We start from the raw sequence: 22,824 nt of genomic DNA, 5'->3' as shown, positions 1-22,824 counted from the left end.
GATCTTTTACTTTTTTCAGAAGCAATCAAGAGATCAGTAGACCTACCATTTCTCTTATTTAAAAAACAAAAACAAAAACACACACATTTGAATTTCCTTCAAATAATTTGTGAAGTTTTAGATTTTTGCCCATTATATTGTAGTTCCATTGTTAAGGGGTAGAATGGAAATAAAACACACTCCCCAAAATAGCTAAAGGTCCTGACATAAGGCTAGCTGTGGAGAAAACAAATCTGCTTTTCTTACCATTCCCCTCGGAGACATTTGAACAGGTAATTTTGATCTTAACAGTTTCATTCTACTTTTGGAAAACTGACTTTCCCTTCACCATCTTTGGAGTAAGTTTTCACATTTCTGCTGGATTTATGAGTGCTATGACCAATACTATGAATTATTGTAGTGTCATCTAGCACTGCTGGGATGCTGACTCTACTTCTTTAGAAAAAAAAGAGATAATATAATGTTGGAGTTTAAAAATTTCTTGATCATAAGAGACGGGGAAACATCAGTCAAGATTCTAGGCGAGCTGTATCACTGAGTTTCTGTGCGACCATTGTAAATCATTTAAGTTTTCTGTGTCTACATCCGTAAAATATGTGACACTCCCATGTCTAAGGGACTTGCAATCTAGTGAGCCTCATAAAAGATAAGCCTACCCAAGGGGATGACTCCGGTCGCATTCAGCTTTGTTTTCTCTTGCTCAAATTCACAGTAGTTTCTCAGTAAATGTTGACTCAAAGAATTTCAAAGAAAAGTAGGACACAGGGCAAGTGGAAACCCTGTGAGATCTCAACGAGAATAATTTTGTATAAATTTAATACGGTCAACTTGATTCTAAATATGTTGAGAGGAGGCCTGTGAGGCTGCATGTTCTTCAGTGTAACGTGAAGTACTGAGCTGATGATAGTGGTTACAAGATTCAGAGATATGTCTTAATGGGCAGATCCTTAGCTGGAATATAGGCTGCAGTCAGTACGTGGCTGAGCAGTGATCTCTCTTGTTAAAGGGGCTGCACAGTCCTATTTGAATTGCCTTCACACTCAGTGATGGTTTTAAGGGCTGGGATACTTCCCACATGTCTACATCAAAAGCAACGCTACATTAGACGTGAGAAAGACGTGGCCGCCTTTAAACTTTGGCTGGCACGGGGGAAGAATGGAGAAGGCAGCAGAGATTGTATATGGATGGCTAATACTAGAAAGAGTTCTAGATAAGTCATGAAAATTAAAAGATGTGATCCAGGAGAATATCCTCTTTTTATTTTTTCCCCTTATTTTTAAAAAGTGTATTTTTATTGATTTCAGAGAGGAAGGGAGAGATAGAAACATCAGTGATGAGCGAGAATCATTGATCAGCTGCCTCCTGTACACCCCACATGGGGGATCGAGCCGCAACCCGGGCACGTGCCCCAACCGGAATCGAAGAGTGACCTCCTGGTTCATATGTCGATGCTCAACCATTGAACCACACCAGCCGGGCCTTTTAATGCAGAATGTTCTCTTCCCTTCTTCCCCTATCCCTGAGTAGTCTCTAAGGATCATCTTGATATAGAGAATATGTGGAAGGAAGAAGGGGCTGTCCTAAGTTTTAAGGTTTGAGGATGACATTTCAAATATTGGTTTTATGGGAGAACTGTCATTTTTTTGTTGTTAATTAAATAAAAATCATGGTTTTTCTTTTTCTACTTTCCAAGGAGCCACCTCTTTATGGACCTTTGTTTTCTTCAAGTCACTGCTGAAGTATTTTCAAATTTTTGAATTTATTCAAAGCATCTGCTAATAGAAACAGCCTAGATACTGGGTAAAAGCACAGAAGTCAGAGGACTTGCGTTTAAAGCAGCAGTTCTTAACCTGTGGGTCGCGACCCTTGTAGGGGTCCAACGACCCTTTCACAGGGGTCGCCTAAGATCATCGGAAAACACATAAATAATTACATATTGCTTTTGTGATTAATCACTATGCTTTATGTTCAATTTGTAACAATGAAAATATATCCTGCATATCAGATATTTACATTATGATTCATACCAGTAGCAAAATTACAGTATGAAGTAGCAATGAAAATAATTTTATGGTTGGGGGTCACCACAACATGAGGAACTATATTAATGGGTCGCGGCATTAGGAAGGTTGAGAACCACTGGTTTAAAGCTTGGTTCACTGCTGACTCATTTGCCATGGATAAACCTTTCAACCTCCCCAAGTCTCTATCCTCATCTGTAAAATGGGATTAATGGAGGATTTCATCTGCAAAGTGGGGATAATAGAGATGAAAAGAGATGACGTGGGCACATTATGCCCCAAATAAACACGCGTTGAATTTTCACAATAATATTTTGACTGTGTGGTTACAACTAAAACTTTTCTCCATTTGCTGTCAGAAATGCCTCCGGCAGATTCCAAACTCCTTTTCATCCCGCCTGCTCTTCTTTGGAGGGGATCCAGTAACCTTGCTGAAACTGGAGGACACAGGGCTGCGGTCTGTAGGGGGGCCCTTTCTCCAGGGTTCCCATAGCCCGCGTAGAGAAGGCTCAAAAGTACAAAGCAAACACGTCAGTGAATGCCATCAAATCTTGGAAAGTCATCTAAAGGAGGAAAGATTGTCGCTTTGGAAGGAAAACGGCTCATTTTGGGCATCCTTTCTACTCTTCTTCAAAAAAAAAAAAAGAAAAAAAAGCCACGATGTTGCAATATTTTTCAAGGCAGAATAATACTGTCCCAGATGGAGGAGGAAACACCTACGAGCAGAAAGGGCGAAACCTGGGATTCCGAGGCAACGTTGGCAAGGTGGGGGGTTGCGGGGGGCTGAACCAGGCGGCTCTTGGGGGCGGGGGAGACATTATTTCGGCGGAGGACATTGCTCCCCCTTGGGGCGGTCCCTCCGCGGACCTGACTCCGCGGTCCTCCGGAGCCCAACCCCGGCCCCTCCGAGCTCTTGCGGACCCCACAACGTGGTCGGACCGCGGTGCCTTTAAGACTTTTGCCTGCCGCACACGCACAGCTCTTTGTGCGTAGTTGGACTTTTTAAGAAAAAAACAAAAAGCGAAGAAGTGAAGAAGAAAGCGGCCAGGGGATGGGGCGGAGGAAGGGGAAGCGCCGGGGAAAAACGCGCTGCACTTTCGCAGCTGCAGCCGGCGGACGCGAAGGGCTTCTTTTTCGCTGAAGCTGCGAAGCTGGTCCCGAGCTGAGCTTTCGCGTGTGGAACTCGGGGGGTCGGGGGGCGCGTGGGGCCGCGGGCACGCGGCTCACACCTGGGGGGCCAGGCCCCCTTCGGCTCCCGGGTCGGGCGGGTGGGGGCGCGCACGGGGGAGTCCCGGATCCTCGCGAAGGCGGGGCGAGACCACGGCGCCGGGCCGGCGGGGGTGAGCGTGGGCAGGCGAGGGGCGGGGGGCGGCGGGCCCGCGGCCTGCGGGCTCCGGTTGCAGCGCGAGTGGCTGCCTAGCGACACGAGAGAGGAAATGGCTGCCGGGGGGCCATGGGCCGCCGGCCGGGAGGTGCGAGGCTGAGTCCCCGCTTCCCGAACCCCCCTCGCCGCTTTGGACGCGCCCACCTCGGGGCTCCAGCGGCCCCGCCCGGCCTGGCGCACGGGGCTCGGAGCGGAGGCAGTTGGCGCGAGCCACGGGCGAGGCGGGGCCGCGCGCGGGGTCCCCTCCCCCTTCGGTCCCCTCCCGCCGGTCCCCTCCCGCCGGTCCCCTCCGGAGCGCCCCGCGCAGCCGGCACCGCCCGCTCCCCGCCCCCGGCCCGGCTCGGGGCGCCGCGGCGGAGGGCTCGGCCCGCTGAGGACAAGGTCAGGAGACGGAGAGGCGATGCCCGAGCGCGACTGGAAGGCGCCGAGCGGAGGCGACCGCGGCGGGGATCTGTCCCTCCAGCCGGGGGAGCGGGACGGGGGCCGGCGCCGGTGAAGAGCCACCGGGAGGGGCACGGCTTCCTCCGGGCGGATTCGCCTCCGGAGCATCCCTGTCCGCGGCCGCGAGCGCAGCAGCCCCGCCGGGCAGGGGCGCCGAGGACCATGGAGCCCGGACCCCCGGCCCGCGCGGGCCCCCCGCCGCCGGCGGCCCCGGGGCCCTGGAGGGCTCGGCCGGCGGGCGGCGGCGGGGGCGCCTCCTCCTGGCTGCCGGCCGGGAGCCGCTGGCTGCTGTGCTATGGCTTCCTCTACCTGGCGCTCTACGCGCAGGTGTCCCAGTCCAAGCCGTGCGACCGGACGGGCTCCTGCTTCTCCGGCCGCTGTGTCAACTCCACCTGCCTCTGCGACCCCGGCTGGGTGGGCGACCAGTGCCAGCACTGCCAGGGCAGGTTCAAGTAAGTGCCTCGCGGGACCCCGCACCTCGGCCCTGCCCCTCGCCCGGCGCGGCCTCCCCCCGCCCCTCCCCTGCGGCCTGGGGGTCCCCCGGGCCGGGAGCGCACCCGCCCCCCCGTCTCCCCATCCAGGCCCGAGCGGAGCACTGACCGCTCTGGACGCGGAGCTTTCCCGATGGGCCAGGTGTCCGCGGCGACTTCTGGTCCCCTGCTTACCAAGATTTCCACGCTCAGTGACAGTGCCAAACACCATTTTGTTAGGACACACATTTTTTTTTTTTAAAATCAAAAATTATGCAAGTAGCTCATGAAGGACTTGAGCCTCGTCGCCCATTCCAGCGATGCAGAAGCGTAAAGGTTAAAAGTTATGGTCTCCCAGGACCGGCCCCTCCCTCCCACGGTGTTGCTCTCTCTGGAGGTAGCGGCTGCGGATGTTTTATTGAGTAATAATAATGACTCTTAAGTCGAGTTGATGATGGGCTCACTAGATGCCAAACACCCTTCTCAGCGCCCAGCGTGGATGATCTCATTTGTTCCTCACCAGCAACTCAGCGAGTTACTAGAAATGTAATGGACTTACAGAGAGAGATCAAGGCAATGAGTGTAATTAATTTCCCCGGATGGCGCGGGAGAAGGGCCGCTTCGTGATTGCAAATCAGCCAGCTTGACTCTAGAATGTTTACTGTTAGCCAATACACTATGTTGAATTTGCTAGGACAGTCTTACATTGAGAAATTAGAGTGATTTTTGGTTAGATAGAAGAATGACATACCCGGACTTGTTAATGTGGTGGTGAAAGTGGGGTTTCCTAACTGGTTATTTCACTGCCAGCTGTTGTATGGGAGCATTTGGTTTGTCTTTCTCCCCCCCCCCCCAATATATTTATTGATTTCAGAAAGGAAAGGAGAGGGAGGGATCCCTGGGGAGGAGGGGGGGGAGGGAGAGAGAGAGAGAGAGAGAGAGAGAGAGAGAGAGAGAGAGAGAGAGAGAGAAACATCAGTGATGAGAGAGAATCATTGATTGGCTGCCTCCTGCACGCCCCCTTATTGGGATGGAGCCCACATTTGGGCTTATGCCCTGATGGAATCGAACTGTGACCTGGTTCATAGTTCATTCTCAACCACTGAGCCACACTGGTCAGGCGGCTTTGGTTTTTCTGAAACTCAAGGCCCTAGGAATTTGCATTAAAACAATAAAGATGCTTTCTCCCTATCAGATGATATTTACTGCATTCCTGCCTGATAAGAAAAGAAATGGGTGAATGTGGGGGAGCAGAAAATAAGATAGTTGAGGCCATTAGGGTAGCTGTTAAGTCATTAAGTCATCTTGTTAGCCTTCTAGATGTTTAACATGAAGTTTTCTGCCTGGTTTGTGGCTCTGAAATTACATTATGTAGAATACTAATAGGATGATAGCAAAATCTAAGTGAAATGTCTCTTAGGCTCTAAGACAAAGGTAAGAATATGGTTCAGCTTGTTAATGTATTATAGGAAAATTTCCTGGGAGTTCTAAACCCAGTATATTTTTCTTATTTTTTTTCACTTGCAAATTAAAACAATGCCCCTAAAATTCAGTGTAAAAATGAATTTTTTTTTTTTAAAATAGTGCTTTTTAATTTTAGGTAGAGCCTACTATTTAATTTATGACAGGCTTTTGGAAGTAAAATCTCAAAGTGAAATTTTATGAAATTCATGTGTAGCAATAGGTTGAAATGTTTCCCAGTTTCACACTTTCACAAATTAGTACTACTAGAGGCCTGGTGTATGAAATTTGTGCACTCTGGGGGTGGGGGAGGAGGGGGAGGAGGTCCCTCAGCCCAGCACACTCTCGTAATCTGGGAGCCCCTCGATCGATAGCCCCACAGAGGGAGACCCCGCCCACCCACCACAGCCTGTCCTCTTTGGGGCAATCATGTAGCTGTCATTTTGCTGTTCAGCCGTTCTGTCGATTTGCATATTACACTTTTATTATTATAGATACTTTAAAAAAATACACTTCTTTGACCAGTGTGGCTCAGTGGTTGAGTGTTCGATTTCCGGTCAGGGCACATGTTCAGGTTTCGGGCTTGATCCCCAGTGTGGGGCTTGCAGGAGGCATCCTATCAGTGATTCTCTTTCATCACTGATGTTTCTATCTCCCTCTCCTTCTTCCTTCCTCTCTGAAATCAATAAAAATACAATAAAATAAAAAAATACACTTTTTTTTAAACTTGGGAGAGATGATAATATAAAGTTTAAAAAAGAGTTTCAAGATGAGGAAAGGTATCATATTGAAGTGTGCTTGCTAGTTAGCCTTTTTTACTTAAGTGTCCTTAGACTTTTGCTCTGACTATAGTAGCCAGTCTCTTTACCTAAAGGAGAGATTTTGAACATACGAACTGGGAGCCAACAATGAAAAAAGACATATCCATTTTTTCTTTTACATCTTTTTGTACATAAATAGGAAGATTGCCTGATTCCTGTGTAATTCAGGGATATTGGCCTTTGTGTGGGCGGATTCGCTCCATCTGTCTAAGATAAAATTGCTACTGTCCTGGGAAGCTCTTGTCTACAATTCATAGTATTGGACTCATGAATCAGCTAGATCAGCAGCCTGTAGCCTCACCAGCAGATGTTGTCCCACGAGCAGATGCTGTCACAGTAGGAAAGATCACAGATGAAGTTAAAGCTAGCTTAAATAACAGAGAGATGGTGTCCATAAGCACAACCCATTAGTGAGTAAAAGAGGAATAGCTTTTTCAATACAGATACAGTCAACCATAAACCCTGAACGAATCATTGAATGTTCTTCATTTCCTTGGAAACTGTATTCTATCGATAAGTAGAATACATTTCATTTCTCTGTGGAATACAAGCTATTAATTAGAGCAACGCTAACTCGTATAAACTCTGTGTTTGGCTGTGTGTACTGTTAGGGGTAGAGAAAATGTGGTATTTAATATTAAAGAGAAGACTCAAGTTAGAAGAAAAGAATTCTTCCTGGTAAAGTACATGTGAAGCTAAGAAAGGTTTATTTGAGGATGGTGGCTTGAAGTAATAACACAGTGGGAAAGACTTTAACTGGGAATTCTCACTTCATTAATTATCTTGAAAATCTTTGACTAAACTGGAGGATAGCAACCCAAACAAACAGACATCAGAAATGATCAATCTTGGTAAGCAGGTGTCAAAATTAATTGGCTGGTTCCATGGTAACTTAAGCTTTTCCCCCCCTACTGTAGGGATTTGACGAAGGAATAAAGTGTTCTTCAATGCTTCTTTAGAATGGAAGATTGATGGTTGGGGGAGAAATGCAGAAGCAAATGTGATGTCAAAAGTGGTACTTCAGTTCCCTTAGCATTGATTCCAGTCTTCTGTCTGTTTCCACTTGAAAGGAATAAAACACTCAGAATTATAAGCCATTCCTCACATAGGTAAAACAAAATGAACATTGATCTGCAGCTTCAGCAAACCTGGAAGATTTAGGACTGAGAATCAGAAAGGATGGTGTCAATTTGAAATACAATAATCAAGGATATGATATATGCCAATTCAAATTGTATTTACTTGAGTAGCTTAGTATATTCGCTAGAAAAGATTTTGCTATCAAATCCATTGGAATAAACAGCATTCTCTTTTAGAAGCTGGTTGTTTAGAATTATTTTTGTAGAGTAGTTGAGGTTTATATTTATATAAATTTATATTCTGTGTTCCAACTTACACATTTTCTTGCTAATGTGACTTAGGAACCTATGACTTCTGATTTCTCTTAGGCAAACAAAATAACCTAAATTAATGCTCTGAGATTGGAAAATATCTCATTATATTGAGAATAATTTGCAAGTGTAACTTAATTAAAACATGTAGTGAACATTTTCTTAAAGAAACTTATCTATTAAATCTTATTGCATGTTCAATGTATATAGATACTTTTTTAATCTCATAGGTTAGTCAAATATGGATACTGATTTTCACACATTTATAATGAAAGTATTTATTTCTAGAGACAACAAAACAAAGATTTAATATTAGGAATGAGGTTGCTGTTACAAGCAAAAAGAAGTAGGGTTAAAAGTATAAATGTTTTTCTTAAGCTTCTTATATACAGACATGTACCTTGGAATCCTTTTTATTAATGGTATGGAAACTATCAGTAACTATAAAATTAAATAGAATATTTCCTGTTCCTAGGTCTCCTTTATTTCTAAATTATAATACGTAATTTATATTCATGCATTTTTTTGATTATTAAAAAGCATATAGTAGAATTTTAAAAAATGAGTTTTAGAGAGAGTGCAATGGAGAGGGAGAGAGAGAAACTGATGTGAGAGCAAAACAGCTTGAAACCTGGGCATGTGCCCTGATCAAGGAATTGAACCAGCAGCCTTACTGTGCATGGGATGGTGCCCAACCAAGTGAGCCACACCAGCCTGGGCCACCTTGTAGAAATTTTAAAATAATTTAAATTGTGATCCTAAATTGATAAAGTAAGTAAGTTGTAGCTTGGTTTGGCTGCTGTAGCAGATTAGACTCAGCCTTCCTTTTTTTCTGCAGTGGTCTTTTAAGGTCCTTGTAAGGGGCCCAGTCCTTTTGGCCTCAGAGAAACATGCCGTTACTTCTTTCTGAACCTCCTTTCCTATCTGGTCTTTTTTTGTGGCTGATTACTAAACATCCTTAATTTTAGCTTATACTAGTATCTATAGGAGGCTTTTCTGACTCCTCAAGCTCTGTTACCCCGTGTTATGTACCTTTGTAGCACTGTTTTTCCTCTTTAGTACGTTCAAATGAATTATTTAATTGCAATTGTAATTTTTTCCTTTAAATTATTTATAAGAGCTATTTGAGGTATAATTGACATGCAATAAACTGTATAATTTAAAAAGTTTTGACATGTGCCTCTGAAACTGTCACCACTATCAAGATTATAAAAATGCCCATTACACCCAAAATCCTTTCTTTCCTGCTGTTTCTCACCATCCCCAGGCAACTACTAAGCTGCTTTCTGTCACTATACTAGATTTGTTGGCATTTTCTAGAATTTTATACAAGTGGAATCATGCATTATGTATTCCCTTTTGTCTGGCTTCTTTCACACAGCGTATTTATTTTGAGACTCATTAAAGGTGTATCATCAGTGTATTCCTTTTAATTCTTGAGTAGTATTCCAATGTATGGATACACCACAATTTGTTTATTATTCACCCGGTGATGGATCTTTCCAGTTTTGGGCTATTCTGTAGAAAGCTGCTCTTAGTAGAAGTCTTTGTATGAACATATGCTTTCATTTCTCTTGGATAAATACCTGAGTGCAATGGCTGGATCATATGGTGGATACCTGTTTAACTTCTTAACAAACTGACAATCTATTTTCAAAGGTAATTGTCTCATTTGCATTTCCACCAGCAATGTATGAATGTTCTGGTTAATTCACATCCTCACCAGCACTAGGTATGGTCAGTCTTTTAAATTTCTGTGGTTCCAGTAAGTGTGTCATGGTATTGCATTGTGGTTTTAATTTCACTTCCCTAGTGACTATGTTGAGCATCTTGTCATGTGCTTACCTGCCACCTGTAGATCTTTGCTGAGGTATCTGTTTAAATCTTTTGCACATTTTTTGCATTTTTTCTTTTTATGAGTTCTTTATCTATTCTGGATACTTTCTTGTCAGATATGTTGTTGGGAAATATTTTTTCCTAGTCTGGGGCTTGTCTTTTCATTCTCCTAACAGTGTTTTCAAAGAAAAGAAGTTTTGAATTTGTCGAATTCCAGCTTATCATTTTTTATGGATTGTGCTTTTGGTGTTAGAGCTAAGAAAACTTTGCCTGAAGCAAATATTTTCTTTTTATAGAACTTTTGTAGTTTTAGATTTTACATTTAGATTTATAGTCCATTTTGAGTCAATTTCTGCATATGGTGAGAGGTATGGATCTCAATTCATTGTTTCTGCAAATAGATATTAAATTGTTTCAGGACCGTTTGTTGAAAAGACTATTCTTTCTTTGCTAAAGTGGCTTTGTATCTTTGTTGAAATCAGTTCTTCATACTAGTGTATTTGTGTGTCTATTTCTGGACTCCTCTTTCCATTTATCTCTTTGTCTATTTGTTTGTCAGGACAGTAAAATCTTGCCCTAGTTGGTTTGGCTCAGTGGAGAGAGCGTTGGACTGTGCAAGAGGGTCCTGGATTTGATTCTAGTCAAGGGCACGTACCTCAGTTGCAGGCTTCCCCCAGACTGTGTCCTGGTCGGGGCACATGCAGGAGGCAATCAATCGATGTGTTTCTCTCACATTGATATTTCTCTCTGTCTTTCCCTCTCTCTTCCACTTTTCTCTAAAAATCAATGGAAAAATATCCTCGGATGAGGATTAAAAAAGAAAGACAATAGCCGAAGCCGGTTTGGCTCAGTGGATAGAGCGTTGGCCTGCGGACTTAGGGGTTCCGGGTTCGGTTCCGGTCAGGGGCGTGTACCTGGGTTGCGGGCACATCCCCAGTGGGAGATGTGCAGGAGGCAGCTGATCGATGTTTCTCTCTCGTCGATGTTTCTGGCTCTCTATCTCTCTCCCTTCCTCTCTGTGAAAGCTCAATAAAAATATATTTAAAAAAAAAAAAGACAATAATATCTTGGTGGTTATTATAGCTTTATAAGTCTTGAATTCTTTTTCAGTTATTTTGGCTACTTAATTCCTTTGTATTCTCATATGAATTTCAAAATCAGCTTGTTAATTTCTAGAAAAACATTGCTGGGATTTCATTTGGGATTGTGTTGAGTCCATGGATCAGTTTGAGGGATGGTTGACACCTTATCAATATTGAGTTTTCTGGCACATGAACATGGTATATCCAAGTTTTAGGTCTTCTTTAATTTCAGCAGTATTTTAAAATGTTCAGTGAACAGGTCTTACAACTTTTTTGTCAGATTTTCCCCTAAGTATTTCATTTTTTTTGATGCTGTTGTAAATGATAGACATTTTTTTTTTTTTTAGTTTCAATGTCTGTTTGTTGCTGTTATATGGAAATACAACTGATTTTTGTATATTAATATTGCATCCTTCAATCTTGTTGAACTCATTGTAGATTTTTGTAGGTACCTTATGATTTTGAGATAGATAATTATGTTTCCGCAAATTAAGAGACCCTTAAGCCTTTCTTTGTAATCTGGGTGCCTTTCATTTTTCTTGCTTTATTTCACTGTCTGGAACCTCCATTACAATGATATATACAGCTGGTGAGAGTGGTCAACTGTGTCTTATTTCTGATATAAGGGGAAAATTTAATCTCTAACCATAAAAAGTCAGTCATCTGTAAGTTTTTTATAAATCCTTTTGCCACATTGAGGAAGTTCCCTTCTCTTCCTAATTTGCTGGGAGTTTTATTAGAGACTAGAGGCCCGGTGCACGACATTCATGCACTTGCGGGGGGTGGGGGGGTGGGTGGGGGGGTGTCCCTCAGCCTGGCCTGCGCCCTCAGCCTGGCCTGTGCCCTCTCGCAGTCTCCCTGTGGGAGTGGGCCTTTGCTGTCAGTCGGACATCCCCTGATGGATCCTTAGCGCTGCCGAGGAGGTGGGAGAGGCTCCTGCTACCGCCGCTGCACTTGCCAGCTGTGAGCTTGGCTCAGGGTTTCTGGCTGAGCGGCGCTCCCCCTGTGGCAGTGCACTGACCACCAGGGGGCAGCTCCTGCGTTGAGCATCTGCCCCTTGGTGGTCAGTGCATGTCATAGTGACCAGTCGTTCTGCCGTAGGTCGTTTGCATGTTAGCCTTTTATTATATAGGGTGGATATTGAATTTGTTAAACTTTTTGCATCTGTTAATATTATACCTTTTTTCTTTTTTAAGCGTGTTATTATGATGTATTATATTACTTAATTTTTGAATGTTATACCAACCTTAATTCCTGAGATGAATCCCAGATATTAGAAGTATATGTTCATGAAGGAAATATCTTTGTCCAGTTTTAGAGTCAGGGTAATGCTGGCCTTGTAGAATGAGCTGGTCCTGTCCTGTTCAGTTTTCTGGAAGAGTTTATATAGAATTGGCATTATCTCTTCATTACGTGTTTGGTAAAATTCACCAGTGAAGCCCTCAAAGCCTAGAATTTTCTTTAACTTTAAATTCAATTTACTTAATATAAATTCAATTTTTAAAATATATATAATTACAAGTTCAGTTTATTTAATATTTATAGCATGGCATTTTCTTTGTGGGAAGGATTGCAACTATGTAATAGGTGTATGGATATTCATTTTATCTATTTTTCTTTGAGTGAGTTTTGGGAGATTGTGTCTTACAGAGAATTTCTTTTCATCTAAGTTTTCAAACTTATGGGCATAAAATTTCCCATAATATTTTCTTATTATTCTTACAAAGTCTGTGGGGTCTTTAGTGATACTTCTTCTTCCATTTCTGATATTGATAGTTTTTTTTTTTAAATATATTTTATTGATTTTTTACAGAGAGGAAGGGAGAGAGATAGAGAGTTAGAAACATCTATGAGAGAGAAACATCGATCAGCTGCCTCCTGCACGCTCCCCACTGGGGAAGTGCCTGCAACCCAGGTACATGCCCTTGACCGGAATCGAACCTGGGACCTTTCAGTCCGCAGGCCGACGCTCTATCCACTGAGCCAAACCGGTTTCGGCTCTGATATTGATAGTTTATGTTTTCTTCTTTCTTGCTTAGTCTGGCGGGACATTTATTAATGTTATTGATTTTTTTTCAAAGACTATGTGTTTGGTTTCATTGATTCCTGCTATTTTTTGTTGTTGAAGTTTTCAGTTTCATTGATTGCTGCTTCCTTTGGTTTTGATGTGCTTTTCTTAATCTAGTTTCTAAAGTTGAAAAGCTTAGGTAATTAATTTGAGATGTTTCCTCCATTCTCTAGTTAGGAGGAAAAAGGGAGCTGAGTTTGCTGTCATTGGCTTAATGCAGGGCATGAATGGTCCACCCCACAGTCTGCAGCTGCTGCACCCCCAGTGATGAGGGTCAGGGCTGCTTCCTCTTTGCTGATATTCCCTTAGTGCAAGCAGGAGTGGTTGAAGGGACTTCACCTTCTTCTACAGCAGGGAAGGGGAGATACCTATCATTTTTTAGGTAAAACATAAGCATTTAGAAAATAAAAGCACTGTGTAAATTAGAAAATTTCAAATAGATTCCCTCTGTCATAAAAAATAGAAAATTTAAGAGCATTGTCCATGTTTTTGTGTATTAAGTTTAATCCCAAGCTTCATTTGTATTTAAATATATATATATATTTTAAAATATATTTTTGTTGATTTCAGAGAGGAAGGGAGAGGGATAGAGAAATAGAAACATCAATGATGAGAGAGAGAATCATCCCGCAACCTGGCATGTGCCCTTGACTGGAATTGAAGCCAGGACCCCTCAGTCGGCAGGCTGACGCTCTGTCCACTGGGCCAAACTGGCTAGGGCTAAAACAAAATTATTATTATTTTTTCTTTTAGAGAGTGAGGAAGGGAGAGGGAGAGAGAAACATCAGTGATGAGAGAATCATTGATCGGCTGCCTCCTGCATGCCCCCTACTGGGGATCAAGCCTGCAACCCAGGCGTGTGCCTTGAACGGGAATAGAACTGTGACCTCCTAGTTCACAGGTTGACATTCACCCACTGTCAGGTTCCTGGATGGGCTCTGAGTCGTTGGTGAATCCTCAGATTTGTATATGAATTATTATTTATGTGAATTTTTGTAGGCAGGAGGGTATAGCTTTTAAGAGATTCTCAAAAGTGATCTCATATCCCAACATGGTAAGAATCACTGTATTATAGGAATGCAAACTAAATAATGGTCACGGTGTATGTACAATTAAAAAAATGTGACCAGGTGGACAGAGAGTGCAGAATTGGGAGAGGGGATGCAGAATATACTGTGAAGGAAATGAACAAATGCCAGCCCAGTGTGCAGACAGGGAGAAGTTACTACCAATGATATAATCCAGAGATCCTCTTTATCCATTTTGTTTAAAGAGAAATCAATAAACTATTAAATAATATTTTAATTAAGAGCATGGTTTTAGTCTGACCAGAGTGGCTCAGTGCTTGAGCATTGACTTACGGACCAAGAAGTCACGGTTCAGTTCCCTATCAGGGCACATGCCCGGGTGGTGGGCTGGATCCCCAGTTTGGGGTGTGCAGGAGGCAGCCAATCAATGATTCTCCCTCATCATTGATGTTTCTATCTCTCTCTTCCTCTCCCTTCTTCTCTGAAATCAATAAAATGTATTTTTTTAAAAAAAGAACACTTTTAAAACAGACCTCCATGTGAGGCTGGCGTACAACGGCAACCCTGAGTGGATCTGACTCTTCCCTGTTGAGTGGTTACGCCAGCATGAAAACCATAGTCACTGATAAACAGGATTTACTGTTTCAGAGACTTTGTAATAATAAAACTATTGAGTTTTCTTATTTTTTATAATGTCTTAATCAAATTCTGTATTCATAGTCAGGATAGAGAACAGCACTTCCATTGATCTAATTTAGTTCTGCTTAATGTTTGTGCTGGTTTTCCTGCATATAGCAGCGGCCACTCCTATGATACAAAGAGCCCAGCCTGCTTGTTTGAGCAGGGATTCTAGACTGGGCAGTTACAGCTAGATGAGACATTGGCAAGGCACATGGGCATGTGGCAGGCATCTAGACAGGGACTGGCAAACTTTTCCTGTGAAGGGCCAGATAGTAGATATTTTAGGCTTTGCAGGCCAGATGGTCTCTGTTGCTACTACTCAGCTGTGTTCTTATAGCATGTTAGCAATCTAAGCCACATGTAAACAAATGGGTGTTCCAGTACATCTTCACTTGCACACGGAGGCAGCAGGCCAGTCGTTTCTGCAGTCCTGATCGAGAATCACATGCCAGTGTGGTTCTCAGTTTGAGGACCGGAGTGCTGTAAGATTAAAAAAAGAGTAAGTTAGTGGTTTGAAACTTACACTGCATTGGTGAAGCAGCATTAGAAATAGTTGCTATGTAGGAGGCCCATTTTACATTTCAGGCAGCTGAGCTCTGTGCTGCCTCATTTCTGGAGACTCTACGCCGCTGGAATGTGAGGGCATTCGGAGTGAGAAGGAAGGAAAGGCTGAAAGCCAGGCGTTGTCGTGTTGGAGGGTAAGACTTCTGGATTTGAGAAGAGGAGCGGTTCCCGATTGCGAAGATGCCCAAAGGGTGCCCGCCGTGGGCATGCTGGGTGCAGGTGGCATGGAGGTGAAGGATGCTGATGTTGAAGGAGAGGTCAGGACGCCACGGAGGGAGAATGGTTCTGATTGTGGAAGTGGCAGGGGCTTTCCCCTCTTACTCCTGTCTCCAGGCCGTGAGAAAGAATTTTCCATTCTTTCATTCTTGGTTTGTATCAGACCTCCCCCCCCTCCCATGTTCCCAGGAGAGGGAAAGGCCAAGGGGAAACCTCTTTGTAGTAAGTGGAGGCAAAGGTAGGCTCTTTAGGTTAGGGATGGGGATGAAGGTTGAGAAGGAATTGGGGGGCTGTGGTGAGTAGAGTTTTCTTTTGAGCCTGTTACTTGTTGCCCTGACGGTGGAGAGGATGGGACAGAGCGGGTAGTTTCACATGCCCATCCTGTTGTGTAGCCTCGGTGGGGAAGCATAACACTTTCTTCACATCACCTCCTATAGGAGGGAGATGAGTTACAGAGGCAGCTTCTCCTGTATATGTTTCTTTGGAGGAGGGAAGATATACTTTATTTGTTTTAAAATTGTATTTATTAAATTGATTGGGGTCATATTGGTCAACATGAACATATAGGTTTCATGTGTGGGTTTCTATGTTACAAGATCTATATATTGCCCATATGCCCACCCAAAGTCAAACCTTCTCCTGCCACCTTATATTAGGACCCCCTCCCCCGCTTTCCCTTTGGCAGCCGCTGCTGTTGGTGTGTATAAGCTTCAGTTTCCTATCCCACACTTGAGGCCCGATGCACGAAATTCTTGCAAGGCTAGGCCTTCACAGCCTCGGCCCTCGCAGCCGCCCCGGCTGCTGCCTCAGCCCTTACAGCCCCTGCTTCGTCCGGAAGGTCATCCAGAAGGTCATCTGGAAGGTCATCCAGACTGTTGTTCTGCTGTTCAGCCATTCGGTCAGTTTGCATATTATGCTTTTATGATTATAGATATGAGTGAAATCATATGGTTCTTAGCTTTTTCTATTTGACTTATTTCACTTCGCATAGCGTTCTCAAGGTCCATCCATGTTGTTGCAAATGGTGCTGTTTCATCCTTTCTTAAGGCTGAGTAGTACTCCATTGTGTGCCTCTGTATGTGTACCACATCGGGAAGATATGTTTTAAACGAAGAGTAAAGAGCTGAGAAGCATCGAACAGGACTGGGTCCATTTGAGAAGGCACGGTGGTAGAGAAGTAGAGGAGACTTTGGGTGTAGAGAGAAGAGGCAATTTCCTCCTCTACAGTTTGGGAGGTGTATACCCTACGAGGAAAATGGATTATATTACAGGTGGTATTTGCAAAGCAGGGCTGCCTGTACTTAAATTTCCAGATAAAAAGAGCTATATATTTCATAACTGTGTATTAAGGTGCTTTTTGAATATGTCATAGTGATATTCTTGCATCACAGAAGTTGAAATAGAAGTAGCTGTGTAGGGTTGTGGAACAAATTAGACATTTAAAAAATATTAAGTTCCTGAGGCTCTGTTACACACAGTCTTAATTTATGACTGATAATTTGTATCTTTAGGTTCAGCCAGAATTTAGAACTTTTTATAATTTAAATGAGCACTATTTTGCTTTTAAGGTTTGTTGCCACTGTAAGTTACAAACTTAGGGAGTAGGATTTCTTTCTTAAAAAAAAGTGTTTTGTTGATTTCAGAAAGAAAGGGAGAGGGAGAGAGAGAGAAATATTAGTGATGAGAGAGAATCATTAATTGGCTGCCTTCTGCACAACCTCCTACTGGGGAGGTTGCAACCCGGGCATGTGCCTAACCAGGAATGAAACGACCTCCTCCTGGTTTTTAGGTCAGGGCTCAACCAGTGAGTCATGCCCGCCAGGCGCGAGAAGGATTTCCTAATGGAGTCTCCTTAGGGATCTATGCTCAGGCTTAGATCCAGAGGAAACTTTTATACAGGAGTCTCCTGTGTGTTACCTTGCTTTTTGAGAGAATGGAAGTAATATTGACTTGGAGGTTGTGATAAGAACATTTCTAAATCTTTATTGATAGTCTTTATTTGTTGAGATATCATTTTGCTGGTTTCCTTTAGCCTATTGAAAACAGTTGAATTAGTCTGTCTAGCAAGTCCAATGTCTGTGTTTCCTCAGGGACAGTTTCGGTTAACTTCTCTGAATGGAGCATCCTTTCTTGTTTCTTTGCATGCTTTGTGATTTTATTTTGTTGGAGACTGGACATTTCATTATTATAATACTAGAGGCCTGATGCATGGAAATCATGCAAGGGGCTCGGCCTTTGCAGCCCCTCGCAGCCTTGGCTTCGTCTGGAAGTTCGTCCGAATGGTCGTTCTGCTGTTTGTCTAATTAGCATATTAGCTCTTTATTATATAGGATGATAACACTAGAAATCAGATTCTTCCCCCTCCTGAGGGTTCCTTTCTATTGTTTATGTGTGTCATCATTGTGTACTTGTTTAGGGACTTTTCTCAACGAGTTTTATAATGACCGTATTCTTTGTTGTGTGTGGTCTCTAAAGTCTTTGTTCCTTTAGCTTGTGGTCAGGTGGTATTTTAATAAATTTCCTTGAATGCTTGAGCCAAGAAAAAATAAGGAGTTCTCCCAGGCTTTGTAGATTGACTCCGTGTGGCACTCCTTCCGTGTTTCGCCAGGTTGCTTATGACTCTGCTCTCGCCTCACTGCCTTCTGGTTCTGAGTGTAAAAATTAGCCAGAGGCGAAAGTGTGGAGTCTTCTCATGTCTTTTCTGAGCACAGGGTCTGCCCAAATTCCCAGGCTCATGCACGGAGTAGCTTCTGAACACCCCAATTCTTCAAAGAATCTCACTCCCCACATTTTTTCCCCAGGCTATTGGTGTATCTATTGTTTGCATTTACTCTAATGTTTTGACTCAGCCAGCAGGGGTTGTTATATTTGCCTTTCAGTATTGTGTAGAGCCTTCTGTGAAGCTGCTTTCTTGCTCTGAAGGACTTTTGTGTTAGGCATAGGATGATTTTCATACCATGTCATATCAATTACTCTGTGTAGTCTTGTCTTTAGACATTACTCATTGATCCTCTGAATCACTTGCAGTTCCCCAAAGATACCATGCTATTTCCTGAACCTCCAAGTCTTCACACATACCTCTTCCAGGAATACTATTATATGTTCTTTTTATATGTATTTTTAATATCTATGCCAGATAAAATTTGATAATATTTGGTTTAGGATTTTTGTATGAGGGATATTTATAATTTTTATTTTTTTCTTGTTTTGGTTTTGTCAAGTTGTACTCTAAAAATAATTTTTGCATTCCATCTAAAATGTCAAATTTATTGGTATGAAGTTCTTAATATATTATTCTTTCTGTAGCATCAGTAGTAATGTTCCTCATTTCCTTTTTGATAATGGTAATCAATATTTTTTCCTTGAGTAGTTTTGATAGGGGGTTATTAATTTACTAGTCTTTATAAAGCCAACTTTTAATTATATAAATTTTCTTTATTATAAGACTGTTTTCTGTTTCAGAGATTTCTGCTTTTATTATTCCCTTATATTTTCTTGTTTAATTTATTCTTTTTCTAGTTTTTTTGAGTAGTACTTGATTATCAATTTTCTAATGCATACATTTAGAACTATAAATTTCTCTCTAAACACTGATTTAGCTTCATCTTATAAATTTTGATGTGCTGTGATTTTGGTATTCAATTAAAAATATTGTCTAATTGTCCTTGTGACTTAAAAGTCTGTTGCTGAATTTCAAACATTAGGAGCCTGAGCATTCTGGCAGTTCTAGTACCACCTGAAGCCAATAGTAGGTCTTGAGGTTTTCTGTCACCCGGATGACTCATAGCTAGGCTGCAGGCCATCTAAGGGCTAGTTTACCTATGGTACACCTTTACCCCAACAGCATTCACTGTGTCCCAGTTCAGAGTGCCATGCTGTTTGTTCGAGTCCCTACCTTTTGTGGGCTGTTGCCTCCAACTTCTGCCCCTTCCCTTGTTGAGGCTGCCAAGAGCACTCAGCCTTTGGCAGTGTCTTCTAAATAGACAGATTTCTCCCCAGCAAAAGTCGCTTTGAATGCCTGGAATTTGCAACTTCTTGATCTTGGCTTGGCAGATCTTACTATTTTGTTACTTACAGCATGCTTTTAAGATTTTAAAATTGTTCCTTAGCTTTTTAAATTGTCCTCAGTGGTGGGTTTGTCCGAATTACCTCATCTGATATTGGAAGTGAAAAATCAGGACCAATTATTTAACCTCGTACTTAACTGTGCTTTCGTTTTCTCATCATTAATATGGGATTAATAATTACTCACTATCTCTTAGGGTATGGGGGATTTTTATTTTAGTTTTAAATATATTTTTATTGATTTCAGAGAGGATGGGAGAGGGAGAGAAAGAAACAGCAATGATGAGAGAGACTCATTGATCGGCTGCCTCCTGCATGCCCCCAGCTGGGGACTGAGCCCGCAACCTGGGCATGTGCCCTTGACTGGAATTGAACCCAGGACCCTTCAGTCTGCAGGCCAACACTCTATCCACTGAGCCAAACCAGCTAGGGCAGGTTTGGGGTTTTTTAAAAATGAGGTCATACATTATGTGCTTATAGTAGTATCTGACATGTAGAAAATGCTCGATTTATTATTTCATTAATTTGAGAATATTGCAATTTGTCTGTTGCTCTTCAGAAACTTTTCTAAGCTTGAACTAGCCGCCTTCTTGCCCAAAGTAAGCTGGCTGGGATTATGAAAGATTTACAAATAACATTCATATTGATTGACCCTTCTGTCAGCCCCGATTTAGGTAGATAATTTTTTTCCCCCTAATGTTTTTAAGACTCTATAATATGAGGAAATTTTAATTTTATCTAAAACTAGATAATGACCCTCATATCTGTGTTGTATATATGTATGTGTACGTGTGTATGCATATGTGAATATGTGATAAGCCCTGATGTGTGTATGTGTTTTGTGTTTATATGCATACTAGAGGCCTGGTGCATGAAATTAGTGCATTTGGGGGGTGGGGGGGGGGATGGAGGGGTCCCCTCAGCCCAGATCGCAAGACAGGGCAGGCCAGGCCAAGGAACGCTACCGGTACACAATTGGGGCCAGGGAGGGATGCGGGAGGTTGGCCAGCTGGGGAGGGACCCTGGGAGGGCTCCAGGGTGTGTCTGGCCTGTCTGGCTCAGTCCCGATTGGCTGGGCCCCAGCAGCAAGCTAAGCCACCGGTCGGAGCGTCTGCCCCCTGGTGGTCAGTGCTCGTCATAGCAAGCAGTTGAGTGGCCTTAGCATATCATTAGCATATTATGCTTTGATTGGTTGAATGGCCTACTGGATGACCGGACAGTTAGCATATTAGGCTTTTATTATATCGGATATAAATATATAAAGGCTAAATGGGAAGCTATTGTAATTATTTAAAACAGTGATTCCCAAAGTGGGTGCTACCACCCCCTGGTGGGCGCTGCAGCAATCCAGGGGGGGGATGATGGCCACAGGTGCATTTGTTTTAACTTTTTTTGTATTACCTTTCTATTCTGAGTTCAATAGTTTCATAATTTCAAACTTCACTGTTTCTAATTTACACCTTTCTTTACTATATTTTACGAAAAAGTTAGAAACATTAATACATATATCTTTCTGTTTAATTGCTATTAAAATTTAAAAAAAATTAATTTCCAGGGGGCACTGAGTAATATTTTTTCTGGAAAGGGGGCGGTAGGCCAAATAAGTTTGGGAACCACTGATTTAAAACTAGAGGCCCAGTGCATGGATTTGTGCACTGGTGGGGTCCCTCAGCCTGGCCTGCGGGGATTGGGCCGAAACCGGCTCTCTGACATCCCCCGAAGGGTCCCGGATTGTGAGAAGGTGCAGGCCAGCCTGAGGGACCCCACTGGTGCACAATCAGTGCCGGGGAGGGGCTGCGGGAGGGCTCCAGGGTGTGTCTGTCTTGCTCGCACAGTCCCAATCAGTTGGACCCCAGCAGCAAGCTAACCTACCAGTCAGAGCATCTGCCCCCTGGTGGTCAGTGCACATCATAGGGACTGGTCGAACAGTTGGACACAGCATATTAGGCTTATATAGAGAGAGATATGGTCTTGGTAAAATAATTGGGCTGAGCTAAGGAGAACAAAATGAAGTAGAATTGGGATCCTGTTTTAAATATTTTTAAATTCTGAAAAATCATATAGACAAGAGAAAATGATAATAAAAACAGGGAGCCAAAATCAGTAAGCCTAGTGACAGCTACTTTAGCAATACTGGTACATGATAAACACAGCTAACAGAATAGCTCTCAAGGTAGCATGCACATATACTATTGCTGTATTCCAAAGATCTGTATTTTTCAGTGTATTTGATTTTCCTTCTTGCCTCCACCTAATTTTTGTGCAGCGGAAATTTAACTTAATCTATTCTGTGTCAACATTCAACCCATCAGTACAGTGTTCAGTCTTGCAGTACATTTTTCCACCATGTAAAATGAAATGGTCTTAATATATTAAGGTTTAAAGAAAGCCAAAATAAAAAGATCTAGAAAAATATATGACAGTTTGAAAAATTTTCTAAGTTGCAAATAACTTCTTTTTTTGACAAAAATGCTATATCCCATTCCTGTAACTTAATGTCTTTTAAATTTTCTTGTGCTACTTACTATATGTCTTAAAGTTACTTTAAGGTAATTATTTTCATGATTTTGTTTTCTAGGTTAACAGAACCTTCTGGATATTTAACAGATGGTCCAATTAACTATAAGTATAAAACTAAATGTACATGGCTAATTGAAGGCTAGTAAGTATACAATTTGGGTATACTTATTTATTCAAAAATGATAAAGAAGATGTCATATCAATGTTAAAGCAGTAAAGTATAACAACTTTATAATAATAGAGGTTATTTAATTGCTTATTATTAGAAAAACAGTACCAGTATTCACGATATTTTTATGGGCTTTACAACTTTTAGATATCACATTTAATAAAAGTTACAATACTTATCACTTGTGATAATAGTTTAATTTTTACATGTATTTTATTTTTTAAATACATATTTTATTGATTTCAGAGAGGAAGGTAGAGGGGAGAGAGATGGAAACATTAATGATAAGAGAATCACCGATTGGCTGCCTCTGGTACGTTCCCCACTGGGAGTTGAGCCCCCAACCGGGGCATGTACCCTCGCCAGGAATCGAACCATGACCTCTTGGTTCATAGGTTGATGTTCAACTGCTGAGCCACATTGGCCAGGCTAATTTTTACAGATATTTTACTGTTGATGTTTGTTAGTGTGTCATTTTAAAGCAAGTAGGCATTTTTTTGGCTTCTTTTAAACATCTTGTTATAGAATTTGAAGATTCCATAGAAAGTAAAAGTATTCCATGCCAAATTATACCATTGATTTATATTAATCAGCATTTTAGTTGCG

At 42.3% G+C, this 22,824-nt stretch overlaps 1 protein-coding gene across 7 annotated transcripts in view; it reads left to right on the top strand.

The window, feature by feature from the left end:
• The first annotated feature begins 3,459 nt into the window (after nt 1-3,459).
• The window catches only part of ATRNL1 (attractin like 1), a 453,022-nt gene continuing 433,657 nt past the window's right edge, over nt 3,460-22,824 (top strand). For 3 of the 7 annotated variants that reach the window (XR_004972106.1, XM_036335871.1, XM_036335872.1), the window contains exons 1-2: nt 3,461-4,298; nt 22,108-22,191. Coding sequence is in view for 4 of the 7 variants with exons in the window: in XM_036335871.1 (XP_036191764.1) it covers nt 3,475-4,298; nt 22,108-22,191 (908 nt within the window). In the remaining 3 variants the exon portion in view is untranslated. Of the gene's footprint in view, nt 4,299-22,107; nt 22,192-22,824 lie in introns of all 7 variants that reach the window. The other 4 variants (XR_004972105.1, XR_004972107.1, XM_036335869.1 and 1 more) reach the window with 3 other exon arrangements.

This window comes from Myotis myotis, unplaced genomic scaffold (assembly GCF_014108235.1).
Source record: "Myotis myotis isolate mMyoMyo1 unplaced genomic scaffold, mMyoMyo1.p scaffold_m19_p_15, whole genome shotgun sequence".
In the NCBI taxonomy this organism is placed as follows: domain Eukaryota; kingdom Metazoa; phylum Chordata; class Mammalia; order Chiroptera; family Vespertilionidae; genus Myotis; species Myotis myotis.
The sequence above is the reverse complement of the archived record's forward strand: the minus strand, read 5'-3'. Positions and strand labels throughout refer to the sequence as shown.